Source organism: Vidua chalybeata, chromosome 3, assembly GCF_026979565.1.
Source record: "Vidua chalybeata isolate OUT-0048 chromosome 3, bVidCha1 merged haplotype, whole genome shotgun sequence".
Taxonomy (NCBI): domain Eukaryota; kingdom Metazoa; phylum Chordata; class Aves; order Passeriformes; family Viduidae; genus Vidua; species Vidua chalybeata.
Window position 1 is genome coordinate 52,001,077 of NC_071532.1, and position 18,192 is coordinate 52,019,268.

Below are 18,192 nucleotides of genomic sequence, written 5' to 3' on the forward strand. Positions count from 1 at the left end.
TGAAAGAGTGTAAATTAGTGAACAGGGAAGTAGTTTAATCCATCAGCATAGCCATGGACTGAACTAGAAAGGCAGGAAAAAAAAAAGGATGGCATGAAGACATGAAGATACCTTACCCAAAGATTTCTTGATCACATTCTTATTTTCCAGAATATGAAATGTTTTTGATGCATAGACAAGAAAAACAAAACAAAACAAAAGAAAACAAACAAACAAAAAAAACCAAAAACAAAAACAAACCCACAAAAAAACCCACAAAAACAAAAACAAAAAAAAACAACAACAACAACAAAAAAAATCAGTATCCAGGAAAACCGTCCTATGGAACCATCTGTATACAATATCATCACAGTAAGATGGAGACCCCCTCCCATTGTTAGCCCAGAGAAATGTGAGCCTTCAGCAGCAGATTATATCAATGGGAAGGACACACACTTAAAAATTACACAGTTTCCACAAGTTGTGTGAAAGACATTTTGAGGATGAGCACTAGAATAAAAAATTAGATAGAAAAAGAGCTTCCAGCTGGTGACAGAGAGAGCTTGGTTGCTGCTGTATTGTCTGGCAGATAGCAAAAGACAGAAGTGTGGCATTCTGCTGAGAGTCATTCCTACCAAGAGAGGAGGAATTGGCAACGATCAGCATTCCCTGCAGGGGGGCTAGCAGATGATGGGAGGTACCTCCAGGTTTGCTTGGCAGCCCAAACACACTACAAGCTTCTGCAAAAGCATCAAAGCAAAACCAGTTAAAAAATCTGGCCATGCCAAATCTTTGAGATGGGTATTCAGTCACTCCTGTCCTTGCTAGCCACTGCTGTCTCTCTGCTACTGAATGAAACATGCTCCCTCTGTCCTGGCTGTAATATTAGATGTGTATCACTGCTCTCCCTTGATCAGCTAAATCTTACTGCAGCTGAAGCAGAAAATTTAGTTATTCACAATAGAAGATATTTTAGGTTTACTCTATTTTGCAGTACTGTCTATGAGTTGGTTGTCACAAAAAAAAAGTTGTTTGTTTTAAGAAAATTTTGTATTTTTTAGTGTTTCGTGTTTCCTCAGAAGTCCAGGATGTAACTGAGTGAAGTACAGTTACATATTTATAATTTCAAAATAAATTGAGAAATAGCTGAATTGTACTTTCGGTCAGGACACAAGACATAAAATTTTACTAGTCCAGAATTATGAATAAGAATTTGGGGTACAGACATGGTGCAAACAAATAAGTCTACAACTTCTGATGGGCGATTTCAGGATAGAGATTCGTTCCAATTCAATTAATAAAACACACATGTAAAGTTTCCAGCAAAACTTAGCAATTATATAACTTTTTTTTTGCAAGCAGTGTGTGTGGAGCACCACTCCCATTCCTTCTTATCTTACTAATGCCTTTGCCCAGGTGTTCAGAGGAGGAAGCATGGTGATGTACGTAGGGGATTTAAGCCATCAGAGAAATTGTTTTAACAATCAACAATTTAATTTATTGTTAATTATTAAATCTAAGAATTTTAATTAATCATTGAAGTTAGCATTTTAAATTAGTTGTTAAAATTACAAATTAACAATTTTAATCTAGACAGTTCAGGCAGACTTGGTGAGCCATGCGTTTAGTCACTAAGTGTAAATGTAATTGTATCTCCATTCACACTAACACATCACATCAACATGTTGAGGTTAGAAGGGACCTTTTGAGAACATATTGTTTGTGTTATTGTATGCTTTTGAGAACACATTGTTCAATATCCCTGCTCAAGTGGGGTCAACTACACCAGTTTGCCCAGGACCATGTCTAGGTGGGTTTTGAATACCACCACAAATGTAGAATCCACAGTCTATCTAAGCAACCTGTTCCTATGTGCAACCAATCTGAGAATAAATAGCATTTTCTTATGTTCAGATGGGATTTCATGTGTTTCAATGGTAACTGATAAAAATTCTTATGCCAGGATTGTCTTCTATCAAAGGAAGAGAAGGCAGATCCTTAGTGTGCAGTTCCACACAGGGTTAATTTTTCTGGCTTTACAATTATTTGTGGAAAATTGGTTTGTCTTCATTTATACATTTTTAATGAATAAGAAGCTGACTCATATTTCCCCATGGCAAACAGTTGTGTTTTTTTACTGTTCACTGATATTCCTAAACAATGCATATCCACCAAATTCAATTAACACCAAGGTTGTGGGTTCAACCCCTGTATGGGCCATTTACTTAAGAGCTGGACTTGATGATCCTTGTCGGTCCCTTTCAACTCAGAATATTCTGTGAATCTTTTGACCCCAAGATTAGCTCAGTTGGTTAGAGCATGGTGCTAATATCCAGCTCATTCCAAGAATTTGACAATAGCTAGATGTAGTGTAAGGGATAAGCTCTTAAAACAGTACAGCAGATAATTGATAACTGTGCACTGCATGTTCTTAAACCACTTCCCAAAAGCCACATCCTTCTGTGTGACTGCATGCTACAGCAGAAGAATATTTGCTCCGGTTTACAGAGGCCATATGATGTGTGGGCAGGTGGAATACTTGCAGTCAGTAGCAAAGTTCTGTGCCTCAGGGCCTGGTACCTGCCTTCCCTTTCTGCCTTAACACAGTCTGATGTACTCAACAGAAAGTACATGAAACCGAGATATTAAATCCTGACTGAGAAACAGCTTTGTTACACACAAACGATCTGATCCAAATGTGGAGAAAAGCTAATCTGCTTACACAGTCCGTGCATCACTTACATATTCAAAATTCCTGATCCTGATCCTATAATTAGGCTTTTTCTTTATAAAATCATCCCTTTGGGGCACTACACTTTAAGAGAGAAGATGAACATAGCGAGTTTTTTCACTTATTTCATCTTTATAGCAAGAAAGTTCATGTTTCTTCAGGATAAAGCCAAGTTTAACTCGCAGAGAGAAAACTCACATTTCCATCTGCCTCAAGCTTTGCTTCATCAATCTCCTTGTCATCTCTGCTCCAGCTTTTCCCCCCATTGTTAAATATATATAGATAGATATATACAATACGTACAATATGCAGTACATACATAGAATATGTACAACATGCAGTAGATATGTACAATATGTAGTACAAAATATGCCAAATTAGTAACTTCACAGTTATTCTTAAACCTGAATGTGAAGGTAAATTGGCAATAATCAGTCATCAGAAAACGAAGTAGTTCCATAAATCTAGACACTTTGCTCTTTAAACCAGGTATGAATGCAGTCTTTTAATTTTTATTATCTTTTTTCCTCCACCCTTCAATCTTTATTATATACATAATTTATACCTATTCAAAGTAAATGAAGACATTAAAAGTTGCCTAAATTTACTAGTACATTTAACAATAGGCCTAGTTACAGCATCTGTCTTTACCCAGTTTTTTGAGTTGAATCCTCCCCTGATACATGAGGCCATTTCCTACCCAAGTGGTACTTTATTCGACTGAAGAGCTACAAATTAAACACATACATATTAACTGAGAACATTTCTAAAAACTCTTCTTTTAGGCACTGAGGTTTTTCAGCAATGTCCTGATGATTTTTAACATGCATTGTTTCAGTAATTTCACTAATTCCTCACGAGAAAGCTTGGTTTTTGCATGTCTGCTTATGTGAGAGTCACACTCCCACACATCCAAGTACTTACCTTGGCACAGTTTGTACTCTATGCCTCAGATATTAGAAATTGCAGTATTAGGGGCATTGCCACGAGTACATTGTGTTGAGGCAGTATTACAAATTTCCTATAACTATTTTATCATTATTATCATCATCATCATCATCATCATCATCATAGCTTTGGAGGAAAGTGTTTGTGGCAAAATTCCTTGTAGACAACTAATCTGCATTTAAAGCAATTAAGGAAAGGCCCATTGTGGGGCTCAAAATCTCTCTCACAGATAATTCATCAATATCTTTTGATAGTCACAAAATAAAATGCTGTTCAGAAATTCAAATGCCATTTGTTTAAAAAAAAATGGAAAACAAACAAAGCCCAAAGCCATTAAAAAAACCCAAGCAAAACAAAAACCAAAACAAACTCCCCCCACAAAAAAAAAAAAAAAAAAAAAAAAAAAAATTCACCAAACATTCCTTCAACATCCTTATCTGCTAGCCTGCCTAGAAATGATCAAAACTTGGACTTCAAGATGTTATGCTTCATTCTGTCAAGGTGCCAAGTAGCAAGAACACCATGCTACTCATTTTATATAATTGGATAAAATGCCCCCCCACCCTTTTTTATTTTTTTTCCACTCAGTTCTCTGACAGATTTTTAGACATCTTGCTTCCTCTCCTGTAGTAGACAGCCCTTACTAACATCTCCCAGCCCAGACACACCAGCGCTTTGAACTCTCTCTCATTTCTAATGCCATCCCTCATCCCAACTAAATGACAACTATGACCTGTGTCAAACTCCCACTTTCAAGTAAATTTACAGTATATGGCTTGTAAAAATTGAGTCTTTTTACAATTTACATACAATCAAGTATTTAATCATTGGGACCTGAAAAATTACAGGGTAGGCCTGAATATCTGACTTTACATGGTTAAAGTCTACCGAACTATGATTTAAGCATTTAATCCAAAACCTGAAATGTAAACATTTTACCAAAGTATAAAAAAATTTCATTCATACAGCAATGTAAAGGTCAAAGCAGTAAACTTCTAAATTTTACTTTGCTGAAAAATACTTAAGACCAAATCCAAAGGAAAATAAAATCCATTGCAGACCAACTTCAATGACAATCACAAAAGACTTTGCTGTTTGTCTCTCAATAAACAGAGAATGAAATTTACAGCAGCACATACAGGCTAATGGCAGCCTCCAATCTAATCTAGTCCTTATGAGACTACTGTACAGATAGTCAACAGATACTCCTTTATAAAGGACACAGGCTCAAAGAACCCACCCACAACATACTTATGTTTCCTTTCAAAGGTAGGAATTAGAAATGCATAATAAAGAAGAGTTTTTGACTAGGAAGAAGCTTGGCTGGGCCTGGCATGACAGTTAGCCTGCCTTGAGATTTCTTCACCGAAAGAAAAAAAAATTGGGGAACATGAGTGTTATAATGTACAACATTCTGCTTCATTTAGATTTTCACCTTGACTTACAAGGCTGAGTGAAAGCTTTCCTAATGAGGTTAAGATTTTCTGTGAGCCTTGCTGAGATGTCTATTGAAGAGGGGAGAGTAAAACTGAAGAACGTTCAAATGGGGCTCTAAAATGCCTGGGTGGCTTTTCAGTTTCAAAAAAGTTTTGAGGGTGCTGTAAACTTGGAGACTATTTAACCTACATACAACTGAAATCCAATCTGCTAAAGGTGGCTGTCATGTAATGTTCAGTGAGTGTTAGTGTCTGCAGTGCCTTATTATTGACAGAGAGGGGACCAAAGGAGTGAGCTCCTATATATTGAAGGAGGTGGTGCAAGAGGAAAGTAGGGGATGGACTGTCTAAGGCTTAGACAGCCCCAAACTCTTGCTGTCAAGAGTCTGATCACAACACTGTAGAGTTCTGCATGGAGTAACTTTCCTTTGAGAGCTTTTGCAACTTGACAAAGTTTCAGAAGGCAAGCTGGACTCCTTTTGAATAAAATCAAAACAGAAGATGTGCTCCAGGATTTCACTTAATGCACCTCAGCCACAAATGAATATTCACAGATCCAGAGAAATGAAACCTCCTGCATGCATACAGAACAGATATCAGGTCCTCACCAGCAAGTATGCTGCTTTACAGACTCCCTTCTGTTGGGTCACACTGATAATGCCACTAGTCTGGTCTCCTGTTGTACTCCAGACCATTACATTACACTCAGATGTCTCTTACACTGCATCTTGAGGGTTCAGGAAGACTGCAAGACTTTTAGTCTGAAAGACTAAAACACTTGCCAGAAACAAGGGTGTGATTGCCCAACGTGCTTGCTGGGTCTGTGAACTGATGGATAAGATTATCTAAAGCATCTGGTGCTAAACTCATGCTTCATGCTTCTAGAGGATTCTTTATACATGCATATAAATGACATACAACTCCTCTGCATAAGCAGAGACCTTGAACAGTGCTAAATTAATTGAGGATAGCTGCTAGCATGTGTTCTCCTAAGAACCCTTCATTTTTGCAGAACTTGAGGACAGTTGATATCAGATGAAGAGGCTTTGACTTTGCAGAAAATGCATTGCACAGTCATTGATTCTTTTTGCCTTCCAGTAGCTTAACTATGATAAAGCACCTTACTGTTCAAATATTTATTTCATAAGACAGATCTATGAAGACAGTATTTTATATTAGTGATTTTATATAAATTTTATAGAAGCCCAGGCACCACTGCTTGTGGGGTGTTTCCCCCTTTAAAATAACTTTTCCAGATGGTGGAGCAATTTAATATTTACCCTGCAATCAAGCACCTTAAGAGCTTTCTTTTTTAAGGCATAGGAGTCCTTCATTTCTCCTAGTACCAAGGATCCCTGTGGTGATCAAACCTCTGCTGATAGGACAGAATCACAGAATCGCAGAATCACAGAATGGGTCAGGTTAGAAGGGACCACAGTGGATCATCTGGTCCAACCTCCCTGCTCAAGCAGGGTTATCCTAGAGCACATGGCACAGCATTGTGTCCAGGTGGTTCTCAAACATCTCTAATCAGGGGGACTTCACAACCTCTCTGGGCAACCTGTTCCAGTGCACTGTCACTCACACAGCAAAGAATTCCTTCTTCATATTCAGGTGGAACTTCCTGTGCATCAGTTTCTGTCTGTTGCCTCTTGTCTTACTGCTGGGCACCACTGAACAGAGCCTGAATACATCCTCTTGACACCCTCCCTTAACATACTCCGAGACATTGATGAGGTCCCCTCTTAGTCATCACTTCTCGAGTCTGAACAGGCCCAGCTCCCTGAACCTTTCCTTTGTAAGAGACATGCTCCAGCCCCATGGTATGATGTCCCAGGGCATCGTGACTTACAATGCTGGTACTCATTCCAACCTTGTGAGATGGAAGGAGGCTCCCATCTCACAGGGCTTGTAGGCATTGGAGAGCCCACTTCTAGCAAACGTCTGTGTGGGATGAGTGGAAACACTGAGAAACCTGTAGATGCCTCAGGAACACATAGGGCAAAACAATGCTCTGTCCGGCGGGACCGCTGTATCGACACACGAAGGGTACGGACACACGAGGGGTACGGACACACGAAGGGCAGCCTTGGAGCGACAGACAGGGCGCTTAGCCAGAGCCGCACCCCTCCGCGGCCTCTCCCGGGCGTCCCCGGCCGCGCTCCCGCCCACTGGCAGCGGCAGCGCGGGCCGTGGGGGTGGGGCGCCCGCCGCGGGGGCACACACGAGCCACAGCGTTCGTCCGAGCCGGGCACGTATAACCCCTAACTGCTGACTCATTGTTGCTAGCTCTCGCTTGAAAACCGGCGGGCAGCCGGGTTCTGCAATTAACTCGTGCTCACACTGGCGTTCCTCCGCTCTCTCGGGAACGGCCCGGCCTCCTCCAGCCCGGCCCGGACGCGGAGCTGAGGCTCGGGAGCGCGCCGAGCCCGCTCGCTTGCCCGGCTGCCGCCGCCGGCCGGCCCTGCGGGCCCCCTGTCCCGCGCCGCCGCCGCCGCACCGCGCGGGCCCTGCGCTCCGCCCCGGCCGGGGCCGCGGGGGCGCTCGGAGTCCCGCCCGCACGGCGCACACACACACACAGGGATACACACACACACCGGGACACACGGACACACACACACGGGGCACTGGGACACAGACACGGACACAGACACAGGCACACGGAGGCGCACCCCGCGCCGCAAACATGGCGCTGGTGCCCTGCCAGGTGCTGCGCGCCGCCATCCTCCTGTCCTATTGCTCCATCCTGTGCAATTACAAGGCCATTGACATGCCCGCGCATCAGACCTATGGAGGCAGCTGGAAATTTCTGACCTTCATAGACCTGGTAAGTGCCCCCGGCGGCGGCGTGGCCCTGCCCCCTCCCTCGGGCTGCCCGTGGAGCGGCCGCGGCCCGGGTGCATCGCGGCCCCCGGCGCTCGACGGCTTCGCCATGCGGTGACCTTAAAGCGGGGCGGCGACATGTCGGGGCTGCAGGGCCGGCCGTGACAGGAGCCAGCCGGACACCGCGGAGCCGGGTGGTTTGAACAGAGAGAGGCACGAACAAAGCCGAGCGGCTGCTGCGTGTAAGCGGCCGTGGGGAAGGTGCGCCTGACGGCCTGTCACCCGTCCCAGTGCTGATGATGTGTTTCGCCTTTTCTAATGGCCGACACTGAACACCAAAACCTGCTGGCCCAGCATCTGGCTCCCGTGTGCTGTCAAAATAAAATATATGTCTTGCTCCTTTTGGCCCTTCTGAGGAATCCATCCGTGACAGGTGCAAGTGTGTCAGTGACGCAAAAAGAGCCAGGCAACTCCAACTTGCCAGATCCACTTAGTTTTGGTTGCAAATCCATAAAGGAGTGTATGAAATAAAAGACATTTCATTTCATCATATTTCTTCATAAGGGTCCAGATCGGTAAGAGTCACCAGCATGCTAGCCTGCTGGAGAACACCAGGTGCTAGTCAGGGCTGTTTTTAATCTGAGCTTTCTAAGCCTGCTGCCCCCACAACAAGTGTGCCCTTAGTGCAGGTGGGAGGAGAGGGGGCGGGAGGAAGAGAGGAAGAGAGGAGATGGGAGAAACTTCGTTTCTGGTTCAGAAATATGATAGCAAACTTACATCTAGTACCTAGATCAAAATACTTTTTTTTTTTTTTTCCTTTGTATCCATGGTGTAACAAGGTGAGAAATTTTGCGGCTCCAACTCACTGAAATGCAGGTATTTCAGTGCCTCCCAGCGATAACAACTCTCTCAGAACTTCATTGTAAATTCACAAGTACTGCTGCTATTGCCTACGTGCATGGTACTGACTCAATAGGTTGAGTTTCTGGGCTTGTAGTCCAAAGAATGAAACACTCATAGCCAAGCAGGTCAAGTGGGCAAATTTCTCTATCAGGATTAAGTTAAGGTTCACTGATGTTCGTATTTTATTTGCAGAGAAGAAGCATCTACTGTATTTTTCACTTAGCCAGGATAATTTTTTTTGTAGGTGCAAAAATTTGCTGGAGCTCTGAGGATCACAGCAGTAACTAGTGCTTTTACTGCAGCTCTAAATTAGTGTCTTAAGCTTGATATTTCTCTGGAGGACAAACTAGAATCTATGTTTTTTACCTTTTGGGTTGTTGAACAGTACTGTCTATAGTACTGGTTAATAGAAGTTAAAATAAAATCCCAGTAAGTTACAGGGGTAGCTGTTGACTTCAGTGACAGTTGAACTGGAAGTGAACCATCCAAAGCTAAAAGGTGATAATCTCTTTGAGTCTCCTTCACCTTTTTCTCTTTTCTCCTAGCCCTGACAGTTGATTGAGGACTGTCAACCACGGCTGTCATACAGTGAAAATTTAACTGTAAATTATAGTCATCATTTCCCAAAAATTGTCTATGGCAAGTTCATGTGGACTTTTCCATCAAAGCATATACATGGATCAGGCTACATCTGCCAGGGCTCAAAAGGTCATGGTAAATACGTAGTGCTTTCTAAAATAGCTGGAATAGTTATCAACTGCAGCTAGTTATTTTTGTCCTTTAGCTAATAGTTGTCATGTGTTTCTCATAGTCAAGCCCAGTAGATGAGAAAAGATTTAGCAATTTCTTACAGTGTTCAGACCTTCAAAATAACACACAATTCAATGGCTTGAATGCCTTTCTCAGTGACTAGCCAGTATGCAGAGCTCTCCACTTGCTGATGATATTTCTTTATGTCCAAATGGCCCTGCCAGTATCTTACGTAAGCAAATCTATAATTCTGTTCCCTGGGATGACTAGGAGACTTGACAAAAGAAAACCAGTTAGATTCCTGAGGATAATACCAGGAGGCATCGTTGGAGGATGTTAGGCACATTTCCAAAATCCTGTATCTTGACTAAGTCTTGAAAAGCTCTTCCATAAGTTTCAGTTTGCTCAGCCATGTGCACTGTTCCTGTGTCAGTCACATTCAAAGGCTGTCTAGACAAAATATCATCAATGCCAGAGTCTTGGCAGACGTGTGTACTTGCTACAGATTGTACCTCCACAAACAGAGATTTCATCTTTGACATCACAGAAGCACGTAGAAGTTCTTTCTGCTTCCAAAAACTGCTACCAATTTTTGAGAAAAGTCAGTTTATTACTTCAGTCTGAAAAGTAATAAACTGACTTTTCTCAAAAGAACTTCTACATGCTTCTGTTTATTACTTTAATCTGAAAAGTAGTTTGGAATTTTTTCCATCTGTCCGTTTGCAAAGGGATGTTCGTTCCAGTCTCAGCATCCATAAATCTCTTGGAGTTTTACATAGCCAGTTTTGTAGGCGTGCTGTGAGAAATGATTTACAGTTATCTGCAGGTATTATACCTTTGAACTGAATTATGAAAATCTAGTAGTTTGGACTCTAAAACATGGGACAGTAAAACATTATAAGTGTATGCAGTGATTTGAACAGTAGACTTTGAGCCCTCACACTGTTCACGGAAGTTGAGAATTATAAGGAAGTTTTTTAATACATATGTAATGTCCATGTCCATCCAAAGTATTTTGGATGTTCATATCTAAGTAGTGTTTTGGATGCCAATGTTCATTCCTAATCTCTTCTGTCCTTGAATTAGGAAAGAAGTGCGACCAATGACTTTTAACTGCTGTCATTCTGATGACTTACTTTTTTTGCAGTTGCAAGTCTGGTGGCAACATTCCCTAAAATTCCACACTTGTGACAGTGGAATATTTTTCTGGTTTATGAAGAAAGCATATTGTACAGGCAATATGTTTTGACATTACATTCAAGATGCTCCTCTCTGTTACTACTAATTGTAATATCTCCACTTCAGCCTTTCTTCTTGGTATATAGAGGTGGTAGATACTTACCCTGCTTATTCAAAAGGTGGTAAAGATACCTGCCTAGTACCTGTGTATTCCAAAGCCCACACAGAAAAGACAGTGATGTCTTCTTTGTCATGTATAGAGTGGAAAACCAAGGTATACAGAGGTAAAGAGTTGCTGCCAAAATCAGTTGGTGGGCCCAGCAGATGGAATTATGGAACTGACTATTCAGGCTAGTTCAAAACTACGTGTTGCTTTCCTTTAAACTCAAAACACAGACCAAGCCCTGAAGTTAATTCCTGTGAAAACGGCAAAGAATTGGATTCAGATGGAATATTTCAAGAAATGGACCTAAAATTTCTTGTATAGCTGCCTTTGTTTAACTTAGATTCACAATTTTGTGCTTTAATAGTAGAATGCTGCAGGACAGCACTGTCCTGTGCCGTATCCCATAAATACATTGTTGAGCCTCTTAGCTGAAATTTAAGTTTGGCCAGAAATGATGCCATCAAATACTCTTTGCAACAAGTTTGTCATCTTACATAAGTCCCTCAGAAATGTTCGTTACACAGTTCTGTAGGTACTTGAAGTAGCTGGATTAAAGATAATAGTACTTGGTCATCCTGCATACACTGCAATCACACACTTGCCTTCATAAATACACATTTATTGAGGAATCCATTGCACCAACTTGTTTAAAAGGTGCTATTGCATTTTATTCTTCAGTTTCTCTTGGATCTCTTACTGTTGTTGGGAGAGGAGGCAAAATTAAAAAGAACTTCTCTTCTGGAATAAAGTGGAGAGCCTGTGAGTGCCGAAAAAAAGACCAAACTACTTTTTGGTTTTGGGTGTGTGTAGTAATTAGCAGAAAAGTAACTTAGACTTGTAAGTATGTACCTCCTTAGAAAGGGATGTGCTGGTCTAAATACCTTCTAGTTTTCATTGTGCAGTTTCTCTGGAAAACTTACTCCTCAAAGAAAGTAGAGTAAACCAAGATACGAGTGCACATATATGAACAAATTTATGTTTTTTTGGTTTTGTATTTTATAATCGTAAGGTCTCCCTGATAGGCAACACAGGTTAGTTAAAGAGACAAAAAGCAAGGCTAGATTTTTGGAAGCAGTCTCAAGTGTTATATTTTATGATTAATCATCATAAAATTAATGGTCCCATTTTGAATATCAGAATGTTAACCTGGGTATTCCTATTACTTTATTCAGAGCAGCCAAAGCTAGAGGAACAGATTTTGCTCATATATAAATCTGCCAGATGTTATACATTTATTATTCTCTTGAAAGAAATAGAAGGATGCTGTGTGAACTTTTTATACATTGCCTGGCAGATTGATTTCCACAAAAAATAGGTATGTGCTCTGTTCCCAGTGCATATTTTTTTGCCAGTAAGTGCTGGGTTTTTTTGCAGAAAACATCTTTAGATTTATTTTGATTAAGTTCAAATAAGTGATCAGAACTTATATCCTTGTCTTGGAAAACTTTTGGAAGGCCATGTTATCAACAGGACTAGAAACTCGAGTTGTTAGACTTATAATTTATTTATTTAGTGTATTAGTTATTAAGTTATATGAGATACAGTTACTAGACAACCAAAAAAGATCAGTTTAACAAAGCACAGCTAAAAATTTTTGGTGATTTTTGCCCAATTTGGATTTAGTTGAGCTGATAGGAAATAAAAGGACCAGAAAATACTAGAAGTCAAAAGTTTCAGAATTAAGGAATAATAAACTGTACTATTGGTGTATTATCTGAAATTGAGCAAGTTTCATTGCTAACTGCCAAAAGCACAGGACAAAAGTGAAAACAGATTCCACACTGTATGGAATATAACTATGACCCTTTTAGAGGATTTCCCTTAGTAAAATAAATTTCACCTTATGAGTTCCTTTTTCATAATCTGTAAAGTTAGCCTGATATGCAAGTGTTTTATGGCTTTTGAGTGAAAAGATTCCAGAAGTGTTAAATATTTCTATGTATTATTTCCAGTAGTAATTCATCATCATATCTAAACATCTCTGTGGTGTTACTATAGCAGAGAATACAGTCAATGGAGAATTTATCAGTTTACATAGAAAAAGATTGTTTTTTTAAGGAATAACAAGATGAGGTTTCTTAATGATATTTAAGGTATTTGAGAGAAAAGGTAACAATATAGGTAGGAGAGACTTTTAAGTGTTTCAGAGCTTTTTTTTTTCACTCGTGGCTGTAAACATGTCTGGGAAAGAGTAATGTATAGTGCTGGTGATGCAGTAATAAAAATGTAATAGTGTCACCCTTCTTTATTCATACATCCGTGTTTTCCATTTGCTGTTGGTAGCTCTATTACAAATTGAGTGGAATTTGAGCACTACATTGAAGTGTTCTGTTTTCACATTGCATTAGCCTGCCTTTATTTTACAATTGTACTTAAGTATGATGTACATTTAATTTGGGAATTCTCAGGGAAGTTATGGCTATCTTGAACTATTTGTGTTGGCAATAGGGTTGGCAGCCTAAAGCAGGAGAATGGAAGAGAGGAAAAATTAGGATCACTTTCCATGCTGATAGATTTAACTAATGTCAGTAATATTATTTTAGAACCTGGAGTAGGTAAGTGATACGCAGCAGTGCTGTGTTTTATTCCAGTGTACAGTCTGTAGAGTTTTGCCAGAACAGTTTCAAATGATGACAACTTAAAGAAGTTGGTTTAGTAGTCTTTTGGTTGCCCTTTGAAAAACATCGTATTTACTGAAGTTGTATAACAGTTGAATTGTTTTCTTTAAAATTTTATTATAGTGGTAAGGATAATTCAAATAGTCTTAAATGACTTCATATGGCAAAATTGTTTTAAACAATTGATTTAAACAAGGACAACACATCTAGTGTTCTACGTTAGTGTTCTTTGCTGAAGTAATTTGGGTTCTGAGCTATCCCAATCCATTGTGAATATAAGTATTTAAAAATATTTAATCAATGTATTTTTGACTTTATATTTGTGTTATGTTAATGCAGACATGTAAGTTTTTACAAGAAATAGATTCTGGAAGATTTACCTTCTTAAGTTGTAGTAAAGATATATATAACCTATCAAATAGTAGCCTTAAGTAGTATAGAAAATTGCAAACTTAGTGTTCTAAATTAAATATATTTGCAATAAAAATCAAATAACAATCGATTCTTTGCAGTTACATGAACTGTATGTTCAAGGACTTTTAGGCTAGATGTCCATGTGGGTAGTTGCTTGCTTTGGCCTTAGGCTGAAATGTGCTAATATGCTAATATGCCACTGTACAACAAATCTGAAGTTGACCTGTAAGTAAAAAAAAAGCCTTTATGAAATGACAAAACCTTCACATTCCACAGATAAAAGTTTGAAGATTTGAATAAAGTTAAACAATAGAATGTAATAAAGGAAAAATAGGCAATTCTGCAGTCTATTGAACACAACATATGAGATTCATTGTGAGGATTATGCCAAGTGTCTATTTACCTTAACAAACCAATAAAAAATATCTTAGATTCCTTCTATTAGATGAAGTATTTTCTATGCTGCAATCTTCCATATCTAATAATAGGTTTTGTGAGGGCCTGCATATCCTAATGCAATATTTAGAAAACATTTTTCTAATTGTGCTACTTTAATATAGTCTCTGATACTGGAAGGAGCTCAGTGTGGGTGGAGAATTTCTTGTCAATTGGAGCTCTAATTGCTAATGCAATTCCAGACAGTAAATGTAAAAAAGGTCACCACCAGTGACAGGTTAGTATGCTTTCTGCAGAATTCAAGAGTGAAATAAATATTGGTGTATAAGAAAGTTCACATTGGATATTTCTGTGTTTGAAATAAAGGTGATGTTATTGCTTGCAAAACACTAATGCAAAACATCAAACTCCTTCCAGTGTAGGTTTTTGGGATTTTTTAAAGTATTTGAATCTAGTCTTCCCATCTTGATGTTCCACTATATGTGTGTATATATGGATAAATATGGCATATAAGGTAGAAACAAAATTGACAGTTGACTTATTTTGTAGACCAACTCTTTGAATGGGTGAATATGGAAAGCTTTCATCCTTCCAATGAAAGCTTTTTCAAACTTTGCCTTATTTGCCAGCATGTATTTATATAATTACATTTTCCCCGTACTGTATTTTCCAAGGCTCTGAATTTGTTACTAGTCTTCAAAGCTTTGCAGGCTTTGTTCTATTACTCTTACTATGTATAATGCAAGATTTTTTGAACTCAGCATAGTTAAATATGCTACCACTGAAAAGGCTTTGTTTAACTTGAGTGGATGGAAAATTTAACCCAACTCTGAAGAAAAAAAAATCTGTTGGAAGCTTAAATAAAACTTCCAGACTTTTCAGACAGGAAGAAACTCTAAGTTAAAATTTATAAGTGTGTTTTGGTAAGACTTAAAAACAAGCCCCTCTCCCAGTTAGAACTGTGATTGCGTTTTGGGGTTTTTTTTTAATACTGCAAAATTGCTTTTCTGCTGCAAAATTTAGGGATTCTGTTGGTTGAAAACAGGCTAAGCTTATGTGAAATGCTAGGGGAAAATAAGAACTTGATTTTCATTAGTATGAAGGCTTCTTCTGGCAACGTAGCTGAATCCCAATTTTCCCTTGAGAGTTTCAAAGTACCATTTGAATGCCTCTAGTTGCATTCCCTGAACATCCTGTCTTGCCACTGCCTGTACAAGCATCCAGTTTACAGTAGGTTTTCCAAACAAATATGCCAAAAGGTACAATTGTATAATAATTTCCACTTTAATCTGTTTGTAGCTGACATGGTTCAGGTATTTTTGCCACAGTTGTCTGTCAGATTAGTTGTTTTAAAGTGCATGAGGACTGTGCAGTGTAGCTTAAAACAAAACTAGTACTACTGCATTTTTCCTAGCTGAATATTTGGTGTCCTGGTTAAGTAGAATAGAATGTGCAGGAGAGCAGGATGTAAAATCCCTCACTAATTCCTTCCTTACTTGTAAACCAACGCAAAAGGGGTAGTGGATTTTTGCAATTAATTGGTCCAACTGAAACAATTTAAGAGGCTGAATCTTAACTCTACAAATGCTGCTAGACTCTTCAGACTGTTTGAGCTGCTTGTGCAGGGAGGGACCTAGCTGAGAATTTAAATTTTAATCTATTAGGGATTGATTGGCTCATTTTTGGTTTCATGCAGTGCTGTTTGTATTTGTGTATTTTTTTAAACCTAGGGGTTTGTGTACCTGAGGATAAATTTACTTTTTTCTTCCCTATATTTGTGTATATTTTATAATATGTCTTGAAGTCTTCTGGTCCTGGTAGCACATAAGTAATAAATCGTTATTTATTATTATTGCTAATATTATTAGAATTCAGCACGAGTGGGAGTTCCACATGCAAAGTACAGGTGGTATATGTTCCTATATGCACTTGATCAGATGCAAAAAGAAAAAGAAACTGCTGACTTGAACTGCTGCTATATGAATTGGTGAAATGGCAAGAAGACAAAAGGGATGTTTTTCCTGCAAGGTGCTTATCAAGCTTGTGCCTGAAAGTGGTGGAAGCATTTCAGACAGCTGATGTTGGGGCAAGTGGCTGATCCTGAGGCACGACAGTGGGACCCTTGCCCATAGGGAAGACACAAGTTGTTTACGGCCAGTGCTTGCACAGGCTCAGCTGTGTTAAGAAAGGAAGTAGGGAAGTGAGAGAGAAAAGGAATCATATGTGACAGCACTTTGTACCTGGGTTGCATAGGTGACAGAGTGCACCATGCTGACCAGTCTTGTGTTGTGACAAACTGGTATTTAGGTATTTGACTGCCAGCTATGAGGACAAAATGAGGGAAGGCAAGGGGGGGAGATGCAGGGTGGCTAGTATTTCTTGGCTAAACCAGCATGTGTTAGCTCCCTCAGACTTCCCTCCTTTCCTTTTTCTCTCTTTTATTTCTTCCTCCCACACACCCACACAGTCTCCCCACACAGCGCCCCTGGATGGGGTCACTGGTGCCACAGCACCACTTCCCTGTGCATACGTGTTTGGCTTAGCATGCTCTGCTCAGCGCAGGGTGCTTGCAAAGCTTGTCCCCAGTTAGAAGCCATATGTGCTGACAGATGCAAAGGTCCCCGTTTGCTCTTCACTTAGGCTTACAAACAAATGGAGATTCCACGCTGTGAAAACTTTCTTAACCTGGGTTTACTTGTTCTATGTTCCAAGGACTGTGCAGTAGACACAATTGTCTGCATTCCAGTAGGTCCCAGGAAGTGAGTCCCAAGAATGCGTGAGTCACAGTGGAAACCTCTGCTGTGTGGAACTGCATGGCACTGTACTTTTAAACTGGACATTCAGGAGGCTGGAAGGGATTTGGTGTGTTCAGGTGTGGATACACATCTTTGTGTACATTTGATATAATAGTTATTTACCTATGCTGCACATAATTTGAAAATACCAAACTGTTCATAAGGGCTACTCTGTTCCATAGCCTTTCCATATGCTGTGCACATCTCAGAGTAAATTGGTCTGCTACTACTGAAGTCAGTTTAGGTCACCAATTAATGAACAATGGATCAAAGATTACAGCGGTTCAAGATGCTGTTCAAGTTTTTCAGTGTCAACTGTAGAGGACAGGAGAGAGTAGACAGCTTTTGGGTCAGCTGTCTCATGACCTACCATGGCTAGAAAGGGATACTCCTGCATTTATTAAGGAGCTAATGATCTTTCTAATTCTAATATATTATTATAGAAGATTAGCGTTCAAATCTCCTTGACTCATTGCCAGTATAATTTCAGAAGGTAGACACCTCTGGTTTTCCATAGATTGTATGTTATGCTTTTAAGTTATATTGCATTTCAGGCTAAGTTTTATTTTCTTTTTGTCGTGGTTTAGTGCAGAAGCTACTTACAATTATTACCAAATATTACCAAAATACTTCAAAGCTGGTTTGTTCCCTGTTAATTACAAGGCTGAGTTCAAATGATGAGATGTATTTTATGACAATGCATTTTAGGAGAGGGTGGAGGGACCTCCTGTTACTTTGAGGATTTGGACCAGTGGAATCTGAACTTCTCGATTTTAAAATTCAACCTGCAACATAAAAGCAAAATATGAATGTTCTTGAGGGTATGCAAGGGATGACTCTTTTCATCTACTGCTGGCTTTGTCAGTGAAAGTGCTGTCCCTTTGCTCTGATCCATTTGTGCCCCTTATCACTCAGTCAGGCTCCTCAGTTACAAGTTGCTGTCAGCTATCAGTATATTTTCTGCCTTTTTTTTTTTCTTACAGGAATCCCCCTGTCCGGTATCTCTTCCCCTGTTCTAGTATCTTCTAACACATCACAGTCTCCTCAATGTTTC

At 39.7% G+C, this 18,192-nt stretch overlaps 1 protein-coding gene across 5 annotated transcripts in view; it reads left to right on the forward strand.

The window, feature by feature from the left end:
- The first annotated feature begins 7,585 nt into the window (after positions 1 to 7,585).
- AIG1 (androgen induced 1) overlaps positions 7,586 to 18,192 on the forward strand; it is a 124,395-nt gene continuing 113,788 nt past the window's right edge. For 4 of the 5 annotated variants that reach the window (XR_008429857.1, XM_053937871.1, XM_053937872.1 and 1 more), the window contains exon 1: positions 7,586 to 7,921. Coding sequence is in view for 4 of the 5 variants with exons in the window: in XM_053937871.1 (XP_053793846.1) it covers positions 7,781 to 7,921 (141 nt within the window). In the remaining variant the exon portion in view is untranslated. Of the gene's footprint in view, positions 7,922 to 8,070; positions 8,321 to 18,192 lie in introns of those variants that run through there. The other variant, XM_053937877.1, reaches the window with a different exon arrangement.